This window comes from Podarcis filfolensis, assembly GCF_964270895.1.
Source record: "Podarcis filfolensis genome assembly, chromosome: 3".
Taxonomy (NCBI): Eukaryota; Metazoa; Chordata; class Lepidosauria; order Squamata; family Lacertidae; genus Podarcis; species Podarcis filfolensis.
The window spans coordinates 64,074,887-64,087,540 of record NC_139606.1 but is presented as its reverse complement, the minus strand read 5'-3'; the positions used below and the strand labels follow the sequence as shown (position 1 = coordinate 64,087,540).

General features: G+C 40.0%; 1 protein-coding gene across 2 annotated transcripts in view; it reads right to left on the bottom strand.

The window, feature by feature from the left end:
• UTRN (utrophin) overlaps positions 1-12,654 on the bottom strand; it is a 317,035-nt gene that overhangs the window by 78,523 nt on the left and 225,858 nt on the right. For both annotated transcript variants that reach the window (XM_083607527.1, XM_083607528.1), the window contains one exon: positions 4,712-4,841. In XM_083607527.1, coding sequence (XP_083463653.1) covers positions 4,712-4,841 — 130 coding nt within the window. The remainder of the gene's footprint in view (positions 1-4,711; positions 4,842-12,654) is intronic.

Sequence of the window (12,654 nt, the reverse complement as noted above, 5' to 3'; positions counted from 1 at the left end):
TGCAGAGCTGAAGGCTGACAAATGTACTTTTATGAGCTATAAAGATGCATGCAATCTATTCACTCAAGATATGACTGTATCTTGCACATAAATATGCTTGGCATTCTGCTATCCCAACATGTTTTAATGAGCAACCTACCAATTCCAGGAAAGCTGAAGCCACATTCATAGTTACATTGACTGCTCAGAGTAAAAGTACTAATGAGAAGTTTGTTAGTAGTGACAGCTTTCTTTGCAGCAGCTTTTCATCAGCTTGCCATGTAAGAAGCTGGTTTGATAACACACAACACCTTTGGCAAAAACCACTGCACACTGATTGCTGCCATTTTCTATTTATTTATCTAATGCATTTATTTACTGTAGTTTATCCTGCTTTTCAGACAATAATTGCCTTTCCAGTCACATCAGTTAAACAATAAAAATGAGAGACGGGCCCTTCCATCAGGCTTACAAATTAAAAAGGCATGACACAAGGAAAACAGAGTGCAGGGAAGAGGTATGAAGTTTGGCTTCAAAGTATTATACTACCTCTACTTCAGCAGATACTCGGGGAGTATGAAAAGCTCCCTGAATTATTCTACTAGCTTAAAGGAAAGGAAAACAAGTTAACTTTCAGCCCCAGTTGCAACAACATTATTTAAAGTTAACGTAGTTATAAAGGGTTTATTAAGCCTCTGTTCAACATGAGTTACAGTGGAGCTTCCAAAATGACAAGTCTAGTTTTAGGGAAAGTACTTTTAATGGCAGCCATTTAAAAAAGAAAAAGAATGGCTGAGAGAAAGGGGGGGTTAGACAACAGGCAAGCATGGATACAGTTTCAAGGTTGGGCTTAACGAGTTTGGTTTGTCTATAGCAGACCTCACTAGATAGACACCCTAAAATAAACATTGTTACATAAACTAGGCTACTCTGTGCTGACTCAGTTGCTTTACACACTATCCTTTCCCACAAATGTGTGGCATTAAAATCCTTGTCCCTTTTACCTGCGCTTACTTGTGCTTAATGGTCATGGCAGAAGGTATCAGACATAGCTGCAATGCTAAGCCAACCCCTAGCAAAATGTGAATGTGGGTGTGTGACAGTAAAAAATGGAGTCACTTTGCTTGTCCCCTTGTTCTCCTGCTGCCATGCAGGAGTGTTGCGTCCAAACCATGACTACTGGGTTTGTCTTGCTCCAAGCAAACCATAAGTGGTAAGCCAATAGCAACTCTCAATTATTACTCTAGTTGTATAATACTTTGGCTTTATTTCCTTTGAAAGCAGTAAAGTTATTTCCACGCTAACTTTTCTACAGAAAATGAAATGTCACAAGTAAATAGGACTTGCATTCTCTGTGTTTTTTCTTAACCAATTCATCAGACCAAAAAATATTTACCTGGGCATGTTCAGAGTATTATACAGAGTTTAAGGGGGACTGTTAAAATCATAATTAGCTGGAACCATTTGTGTGCCTTTGTCATCACCACAATAAACTTTGCCTTTGCAGATCACATGCGCAGTATCAACACCTGGCTAACGATGGCTTCCACCTCTGTTCTTTAAGCCTGCAATATGTAGCCATGTCAAGCTGTCTAATAAATAAAGTGCATTTGTGTAAATCACTTGCAACAAGTATTTCTTTTATGATTCAACTATGATTTATTGCATTTTTTGCCTTTGCAATTAAAAGGCAGAACAGATGGTGAATGCTTAATTTAGAATGACAGATCTATCAAAGTAACATTTGCAACTGCATAATTACTTGATATTACCAAGGGATCTCACCAATATTCACCAGTTTGCTTCTCAAATATCTCTTTTTTTTCACTTCATTAAAGTTTTTGGTTTGTTCAAAGCTCTTGCCAAATCAAGCTTTGGACTTCTGTTGCATCCTGCCATTATTAGGTAAAACAAAATGGTGACAGGAAGTATGTTTTCAAAGTCACCTCCATGTAGCAAGAAATATATATGCATTGCAAGACCATGCCAGCTAGGCATTGAATATGTGCAGATACCCCAAGATACCTAGGAATATGCCTACATGTCTGGATGTAAAAAAAAAAGTGGTGAGAGGGGGTAGGACTAGTGATCAGAGTCCAAGGATTAGGGAAGTCAATGAATGTGCCTGGTCTATGACATCCCTTCTAAATTAAAAACCTTGTACTTTATAATGAACCAGTAGTTCTGAAGGAGTCAATGCTAATAGTTCATGAGTATGAGACTCTATTAGGGACACGGGTGGCACTGTGGGTTAAACCACAGAACCTAGGACTTGCCGATCAGAAGGTCGGCGGTTCGAATCTCCACTCCTGTTGCTCGGTCCCTGCTCCTAACAACCTAGCAGTTTGAAAGCACGTCAAAGTGCAAGTAGATAAATAGGTACCGCTCCGGCGGGAAGGTAAACGGCGCTTCCGTGCACTGCTCTGGTTCTCCAGAAGCGGCTTAGTCATGCTGGCCACATGACCTGGAAGCTGTCTGCAGACAAACGCCGGCTCCCTCGGCCAATAAAGCAAGATCAGCGCCGCAACCCCAGAGTCGGCCATGACTGGACCTAATGGTCAGGGGTCCCTTTACCTATGAGACTCTATTAGTAACTACACTTCATCTACATGTAAAATTAATTCCAGTATTTGCCATGTTCTTTTGCACAACTTTTTACAGGACAGCTCCACTGCCAGAATTTCTGGCTAGAACATCTCTGGGTACAACTCACTGTTTGCAGTCCTTTCCCTTCTTGCTTTATACTGGTGATTCTGGAATAGTCTGACAAGCTTTGGGCCAAGTAAGAGGAACCTATACTGTGGACCGTAGCCCTGCCAGTAGTGTCCCAGTTTCCATGACGGAAAGCACTGGCACTGTGTTAGAATGATAGCACAGAAATGATCCAAACTGCTGTGGTTCCTATACCACCAAAGAGCCAAATGTTCACCCAAAGGCTATCACTAGTTGGCCCAGGGATAAAAGAATGGCTGAGCCGCTACTTCTTCAACCATCCCTTTCTCCTGGATTCAAATATGCATGGTAGATCTGGCCCTAGTTTTCCCAGCCTCTTGCAGTGGGGTCAACCACTAGCATCACTGCACAGCTCACATTTATCTAAGGGCCAAACATGGCCAACAGCATGACTTGAGCATGTCTAATGTTTACTCTCTCTAATTAATGGGAAGTTGGAAATCGGGATCAGAAATATGGCACACATGGACCAAGGGGTCATCCTCTCCCAATAAAGACTGTCCCAGAAGAGAATGCTGCACTGGCATCAAAGGGATTTCCCCTCCCAAATCCAAAACAAAGGAAATGGGAAATGCCCAAGGGTAGGATGGGGGGGGTGTTATGTGGTTTCTTAATGATGTGCACAACTGAAAGCTCTGAAGCTTTCGGAATTGGTGATTGTATCATTTGTTTGGTGTGTTTTTTTATAAATATGATTAAGTTGAAAGAAGCCAGGTGTTAATTAGCTACTAAAAACCCAGCTAGTCTTTAAATGAGGCAATTTACCACAGCAGTGCTCGCCAGCCTAATATACTCAACTACTGAATGAATATTACTGATTACCATCTTCTCATAATGCAGTGGTCTGAACAAATTTGAACTTGGAAAATATTTTTCATAATAATTCTCCCAATTTAGATCAGCTATATTATACATCTCATCAAAGCTACCTAATGTAGCATAGTATCCATCTGACTGTTCAAAACAGCTGGGGGACAGGATCCAGTAAAGGAGGCTGGCAAAGAACTAGCCTGGGGAAAATGTTCCTTTGTTTTAATCAGCAAGCATTCATAATGGAAACCCGAAGTCAAAGAGGAAGAAACTAGGAAAGGCGAAGTTGTGCACACAGTACAATTGCATAAAATTAAAATGTGTTTATGCAACAGATAGTTTCTTACAACACCAGTTGTTCCCAATTAATAGAACAATAGAAAAGCAGGCCAGGAAAAGCCAACAAAGCTGTCATGAAATAAGATTATTATTTTTTTACGTTCTGGCAAATAAATCTCTTGTGTGTTTAGGATTGCAGACTTCATGAACTAAAAGCAGTGTACCATAGTATGCATTTTGTTCCTGTTAATGTGCTCTAAAAACAGACCGAATTTATTATGTATTTTGAAAGTATAATATACAATGTGAGCGAGTATCTGAATCCCCACTCTGGTTCTGTGTTTGATATGCATAGTTGTACTGCTATAAAACAAGGATGGGAATCTGGATAGATAGCAACTCCCATCATCCTTGACCACTGGCTGAAGCTGATGGGAATTGTGTCTCAGACATCTGAAGGGCCACATCCCCCCATCCCTGATATGCACAGAACATATTCGTAAGGCTAGTAAAACTTAAAACAGAAAACAGTGCTCAAGGTAACATAATCATACCTGATCAGGAGCCTTCTGGGCAAAACATTTTGCAACTGTCATGACAATCAGAAAATTGTTTCTTATATATCATGTTTCTACAGCAGTGTTACACCAAACTGCATTGCACCAGTAACAGCAATATACACAGTAACAGACAGTATCACTTGTAAAACTGCCCAATCTCTTGTCTTTGACAATTCACCAGCTATAATAATGTTCTCCAACTGTCAGGATTTATTCATTTATTTTATTTAAATGGTACTATTGTGGCGTTCCCTAGACCACACACAATTCATTTAAAGTTCTTTGGAGAACAATGAATATTCACCAGGGGAATCACATATTCAACAAAGAAGCTGGGTTTAAAAACTGACCTGACTTTGAGTGTACATTTTTTCTTGGTTCTTCGGGGCCTTCGATTGGTTGATCAGCGAGGAACACTCGTGCTTGGTCTACAGCATTCAAAATGGCTTGCTCTTTATCCTTCAACTCACGCCTTAGTGCCTTTCCAAAAGAAAAACAGTGGAGTCAATTTTGATCTAAGGCTGCAGTCAATGTACAGTACTGCGACTCTCCATTTTCATCTCTTTGACCTAACTTGGAGCTATGGTTAGAGGTTTTGTTACAATCAAGCGGTATATAAATTTTCTTAAATAAAATAAATGGTTTGTTGCATTTATAATCTCTGTGAAATAACATTTATCCACCATGGATCCAGTCTTGTCATCATTTATCATCATTGGGCGGGGGGGGGGGGGAGAGCTGCTGCTTTTCAATGCACACCTGCAGAGTTCTGCTTAATTAGAAAGCTCTGATCCCCAAACCTTGCCTTTTGTTTCATGGTTGGGGGAGGGGAAAATGTGATTTTCATTTCCCCCCCTCCTTTTTGGGGGGGGGGTCCTTTTCAACGTGCCCTCTACAGTTTTCTATATTCAGAAGTCACAAATGGAAAACACTGTCAGTATTTCAGATATGCGAGCAGTGAGTGTTTATTAATGTGCATTCATTAATACGCAAGGTTTGAGGCAGGGCTGTAAATAGACAGGTCAGAAAGAAATGAAAAGGCAGGCAATGATTCTGTAATTAAGTTATAACACTACTGTGCTAGCAACAGCTGTTTTGAAAATTAACATAGTTAATTAGGTAATTATCACTGTGTTGTGTTTTTCTTAATTTCATGTCTGACAGTAAGAACAATTCGACAGGGGAACAGATTCCCACAAGAGGTGGTAGACTCTCCTTTCTTGGAGGCTTCTAAGCAGAGGTTGTATGGTTATCTATCATGTATGATCTTCTTCTTTGGCGATCACTTGTTGCCGAATAAGATTGTCTTCCATGAACATGGTCTTAACACTGAGTCCATAAGTGACTGTGGAGGCCAATTCTAGATCCACACATCCTTCCACAGTGGGGACACAGGTTTTCGGGTGGGAACTGATCAAAGTGAGGGTTTTCTAAACGTGCCTTCCTCTTAGCATGTTTTGTCCTGGGTTCAGGCGTCTTCAAAGTCCATGACACCTTTGGTAAAGGATGTTCTTCAATTGGAGCGCTCACAGGCCAGTGTTTCCCAATTGTTGGGTGTTTATACTACCTTTTTTTTTAAAAGATTTGCCTTGAGAGAGTCTTTAAACCTCTTTTGTTGTCCACCGGTATTTCGCTTTCCATTCTTGAGTTGGGAATAGAGTGGTTGCTTTGGAAAACGATCATCAGGCATCCAAACAACATGACCAGTCCAATGGAGTTGATGTTGAAGAATCATTACTTCAACACTGGTGATCTTTGCTTCTTCCAGTACACTGACATTAGTTCGCCTGTCTTCCCAAGTGATATGTATAATTTTTTGGAGTTGCCTACCTGGGCCGCTATCTTTCCACAACGCCACAATCCAGCATCGCCTGAGGTCTGTTAATGCAACTTTATCCCGATTGAAATGCAGAGTGTTTGAGGACCGGGACATTCACAGGGAAACCAAAATGCTTGTTTACAAAGCTTTTGTACTACCAACCTTATTGTGTGCTTGTGAAACATGGACCACTTATAAACACCATCTCCTTGAAAGATTCCATCAATGTATGATCTAGTTTGCAAGGGATTGGGCTAGATGACCTTCATGGTGCCTTCCAACTCTATAATTCTAGGATTCTAGGATTTCCCTAAGACTTAACTGCTTACAAGTCCTCCTCACAAGGCTGTGTGTATATAACACAGGATAACACTGCATGCATCTGATAAAACAGACGAAAGTCCACAAAAGCATATGCCATAATAATTCATTGGTCTTTAAGGCACCACAAGACTCACAGTACCTTGCTCCTTTTACTAAACTGGAGTAAGTTGAAAAGTATGCAGTGCAGCAATAACTAGAATGCAGTAATATTCCACACAGAAAAATACATCTTTAATATGTATGAAAATACATCTGATTTAAGCATCCTCTAACATGCCACTTTTATCATATTCAGAAGACAGTACTTGAATGAAAATCAAGACTTTAAAGGAAGATAAAAATAGGGCACAAAAATTCAAGAGCACGAAGAGGGTTGTAATAGTAATTTTTTATTATTTCATTAAAAATTTGATAACGCACTTCAGAAGTACATCTTATTTTCCATAAGGGCAAATTGTAAGAGATAGAACTTTATGAGCAGGGACCTATCACATATTTATTTAAAAGTTATATGTGAATATATATGTGCAGCATGGCCTCAAGCCCTCCTTAGTAGCTTGCCATGTCCTTTGATCTCTGGTTCAATGTTGCCAGGGCCAAGTAATCCCTTTGGGGAACTGTCCCCAGATCTAGACTGGGGGATGAATTCTCCCGCTCAGTTTAGGCAGGGTTGTATTTTGGGTTCCTTCAATTACTCATTTTTCCGATCTTTAATTCAGTTTCCCATATTTCTGCATTAGCTTAGTTTTTTTTTTAAGTCCTCATGAACACTTCTCTTTTTTTTAATGAAATATTTATTAGGATTTTCAAATTCAATACAAAAGAAATAAAAAAAACAAAAAATAAAAAAAAGGAAAAAGGAAAAATTTAAAAACACATAAAATTTACAATTCCATATTTTCATTACCATATTTCCCAGACTTCCCCACACTTCCCCTTCTTGCATTCCAATTCAAGTTGTTTGTTCAACAAGTTCTTATCCCCAATTTTTAACCTTTTTATATTTAATTCATTTTTTTTAACTTATTTTAACTTATAAACATCAATATTTGTACCTCAATACACAAATCTTTTTCCTAAAGTCGACCCTGATTCCATTCCACGAATTTCCCAATTTTCATATTAATAACCAAACAAAAAAAAAGACAGATCATAATTATACACCCTTTGGATTCTCAAACCCCACCACCCCCTTTCCCGGTTCCGATCCCCAACAAATGTCCAGTTTTAATCTTCTATCAGCCTGGAGATTTCACATCCGAGGCTCTTAATTCTCTCTCAGTTCCTCTCTGCCGGTTTTTTTGATAGTCCTTAATATTAAACTCCAAATTTCAGAGGAGCTCTGTCTCAATAAAGTCCAAATTTCTTCCAGCCAGACCTCCATACTTAAAAGCAAGGTCCAAAAGTCCAATTGTCACCAAGACTCCAGCTTCCACTTTAATCAAATTTGTAATCCATAGATCTTCAGGTCTCCACACAAAGGAATCTCTCCATTCTTCCTTCACCAATTTAAACCAGAATTTCATCATCCAGTACTTATTTTCCTTTGTAATCATCCTGTCAGGCCTTTGGTTTGATTTTTTGTTTCCCTTTTTGAGCATGATGTCAGGCCTCTGGCTCTCCTTTGTCATTTGCAAGGTTACAGCTCCTCCTTCCTTCTCCTCAGGAACAACATATATCTCTTTCTCCACACTTTCAGAATTCTCAAAGTCCTCTTTTTGTCCAGCTGCATGGGCTTCCTGAGTCAAGTCCTTATCAAGTTCCGTAATGTTATTTACTTTTAAACTCAAGGTTGTTACATTTGTAGACAAAACCTCAATTTGACCTTGTAACTTTCCCAGGAGAACAAATATTCTGTCCAGCCCAGCCTGAATTTTCCCTTTTCCAGCCATTCTTGTAATGTCCCAAATCCTCCTCTAGAGGGATTTAGTAACTTAGTATTCTTTCCAGTTAAAATCCAAAAGTCAGGTTAATTTGTATCAGTTCTTACTTATTTTCAACAAAATATAACCAAGTTGCAGCAACTGTATCCAGCAGAGACAGCAGAAACAAAGTTCTCTTTTTCCTTTTTGACAGCTAAATTTGACAGCTGTCAAACTTCTCTATGTCTCCTCAGCAGGCTCTCTCGCGGATCACTCCCGGGTCCGGGGGGGGGGGTGGAACTTCAACTCTCAAAATTAACTCTTATCCTCCAGCACAATTTCTTATACTTATATCGCCAAATCGTGAAATTGATATCTTTTATCGAAAAGACAATTCTCTCGACTTTAGTTAACTAGTCCTTGCTTTAGATCTTTTACAAGGCGGGGAGGCGGACTTCCTGTTTGCACCTTCCCCGATCGTGCCAAATTCCAAAGAAATTTCCTTAAAAAGTCCAATTTCCGTACTACTCACGGGTTGTTACTTTTAGGGTCCGATTGTTCACAGGAAGAAGTCAGCGCCCTCCGACCATGGCTCGCGGCTTCACTCCCCAGGAGAAGCAGTCAACTCTCAGCACCGCGCCGCTCACCCTGTCCCCCGTTCCAAAGCCTTTAAAAAGGCTTCTTCACGGGTCGGGGGGGACGCAAATGGTGCCCGCCGAGTCACCAAGTTCACAGGCTTCCCCGCCTGTGATTTCTAAGGGTCCCCGCATCGCTGCAGCGGCAAGACCCCGCTCCTGAAGAGCCGATTCCCTCCGGAGCTCGGAGGGAATCCGCCATTAGCCGTTCGCGCTAACCTGGAAGTCCCCCTCATGAACACTTCTCAATGTTTAATCACAGACTTCTAATACACACATTTTTGTATGCAATCTTGCCTGATATATACATCTTTGCAAGCAATTTCCCTAATGTAATGCATTTTTAATGATTTTTTAAACTAATGTGGGCATTATGATGCACATTTGCCCCTAATATCTGCAGTTCTGACACATCTCTAGGATGGACAACTGCATCACAACATTTGGAGAAGTGAGGTTTTTGAACGAAAACTAACTGTTTCAGTTCCTCTATTGTTTCAGTAGGCGCAAATTAGGCAAGTTTACATAAAACAGGTCTCAATTTCTTGCCATCCCTAGTTCAGTGTCCGTTAGGGCAGCTACTGGACTGGATGTTTCACATATAATAAGCAGAAAATTCTGCCCTCTTCATACTGCATTTTTCTTCTCATTGGGTAAACCAGCAACCCTGGTTCTAGAACAGTAGCTCTCCATTGCCACATGACTTACTGCTTCCTGGAAGCAGTTTGCAACATGGAACAGAGGCCTATTTAGACAAAAATCCGAAATCCCACTAGAAATGCCTATTGTTGAACAGTCAAATCCTAACATTTGACATTGTATTCCATTGCTCTTTTTTCTTCTAAATGTCAGAAAATGTCTGGTGAACAGTAGTATCTATTCTGTTGAATAAAAGGCATTCTTACCAGTTAGAAACACTTTGCTTTGTGAAATAAATGCATGCAATTATTTTACTTTATTTCTTTGCCCTGTAAGCTGTGGTACAAACTAAAATCAGGGAACAGAACTATAAACATTTATCCACAATTATGTGCTGTCTACTTTGGTCTGTTCTGTTCTCTCCCTAAAGTGAAACTGAGAAAAACATCACTTGCTTATTTTAACTGGAAAGATCATTAACGATACAGAGGTTCCCCATTCCTTCACTATACCAAGAAAACCCATGAAGGTGTTGCCTTCTCTCTGGAATATATTGGTGGAAATGTGGAATATCTTTTCCCCAAAGCTATTATTTCCTCAAAATGAGCTCCAACAAAATTCACTTTAGGACTGGGCTTGCATAATCTTTATGATGAACGCCTGCAATATAGAACTTTTACCTTTTAAGTCAGAAATCACATTGCAACAACTCCCCCCCCCAAAAAAAATACATCCCCAAAGATGTATTGCACAGCACTATCAACCAAAAAAACATCATGTGTATTTTAAAAGAACTATCTCATTTGTAGCTTTATCAAACAATTTACACAGGCTTATGCTGTACAGGTAAGTCTGCTAAAGTTTTTTGATAGAGGAAGGCGAGGCCATTTTCAATTAGAAAACATGAGCATTTCTTAAAAACAGAACACATCGTCTAAATCACTTTTATTAGGCACCAGTGAAGTAAAGGCACTTTTTATTTGAGCCTGAATCTGTTGGGTCTTTCACAGGTTTATGTCCCAATACCATCCACTGGTATTGAATTACCTTCTAATTATACTGAGACAGGTGTTGGAGAAATTTGTTTCTTTTATAGTTATGGGTGGAAATGGAAAGCTCTTGAGGTTGAAGCGACTGAGGAAAAACAGTTTTTATATGGCTTACAAGAAATCAAGAGACTTTGTTTTAATACAGATTCTGTGTTGTAACAAAAGAAACTTTATCTGGTAATACCAAGGCATTATATCAACTTGTGAACAGGAATCTGCCCTTTTTCTGGGGCAGATCATAAAATCACCTTGCAACTCTCCACAGGTCCTGCAAGACTGAGCTGTTCCACCTGGCCTTCGGCTTAGACTCATTCTGACCCCTTATATGGGATTTGATATATAAATTTTCCCTTGGCTTTTTTGCTGGCCCATGGCTTGGGTGAATATCTGATGTTTCCTCCCTTTATGGTCTTGATTTATGGGCTACTACTAAAACGAGGCTGCATTTTAAGCTGTATTTTAAGCCGTATTTTAATTAACTGTTTGTTTGTTTGTTGTTTTTTCTATTACGTTTAATTGTAATTTATATTTGGTGTTAGCCGCCCTCAGCCTGGCCCTGGCTGGGGAGGGTGGGGTATAAATAAAATGTTGTTGTTGTTGTTATAAAACAAAGGTGAATTTCAGCAACTGATCCACTTCAAAATAGTCTCAAGTATGAGCTCATGTATGCTGTGAGGATAAAAACTATGCACACAAATTTAAAACTTTGTCCCATGCATCCTCTGAGTGTTGCACTTCAAGCCCATTTTACTTTATTCATAAAATGCTGATTTTAGTAAATACTAGTTGGGCTACAGAAGGCATCAGAAGCCTTTTGGGAGCAATAGAAACTTTGAGAAAGTGCTGTGGGTACCAATCACAAAATGGCTACCAGGTACGCATGGCACGACAAAAAAATTATAGAGAGAATAAGGTCATTGCTGTTACCTCCTGGGCAATCTTATACTTCATGTAGGAAGTCAGCTATGGCCTGCTTGTCCAGATTGTGGAGATCACACAATACTGATTACACACACAAAAAACCCTACAATGCTGTTGCTGTTTAGTAACAGGAAGTATTGACCAGTACCAGAGAAAACATACAAGATAACCACATCATGCTCACTCCCTCTTTTGCACAATGAGACCAAAGACACATGCATCTCTCTCGCATACACTTTTACACTTCCACAGCCACACGCCCTCTTTCTCTGCCCAAATGTATCTGTCCTCTCTCTCTTGCAAACCACCCATACAGACCACCCACCACTTTCTCTTGCGCTCTCTCTGTCTCTCTCACACACAAACATATCCCCTTCTCCTCTTACAGACTTCACATGTATAAGCTCTCTCCCCTCCCTCCCTCTCTCATACACCCAGTGCTTTTTTCTGGGGGGGACACAGGGATACGCATACGCCTAACCATTTTGTGAATCTTTGTGCTTTTGTCCATTTGCTGTATTTATTTTTCCCAATTTGAACTATAAAATGGTGATTTTCTGGAGTCAAAACAAGAGTACAGCGGTACCTCGGGTTACATACGCTTCAGGTTACATACGCTTCAGGTTACAGACTCCGCTAACCCAGAAATAGTACCTCAGGTTAAGAACTTTGCTTCAGGATGAGAACAGAAATTGTGCAGTGGCAGGGCAGCGGCAGCAGGAGGCCCCATTAGCTAAAGTGGTGCTTCAGGTTAAGAAGGGACCTCCGGAACGAATTAAGTACTTAACCCGAGGTACCACTGTACCCCCTAAACATTTTTTCAGAAAAAAACACCGCATATACCACATAAGCATTTCTGCCACTCACCCTACTCAACTGCATCTATGTCAAACACACAAACACACAGAGAGACAGAGAGAGAGACAGAGACAGAGACAGACAGAGAGAGAGAGAGAGAGAGAGAGAGAGAAGCCCCTACAGGTGAAGGAAGTCCCTGTCATCTTTCTTTAAAATCAGAAACAATAAAGAAACAATTCAAAAAAT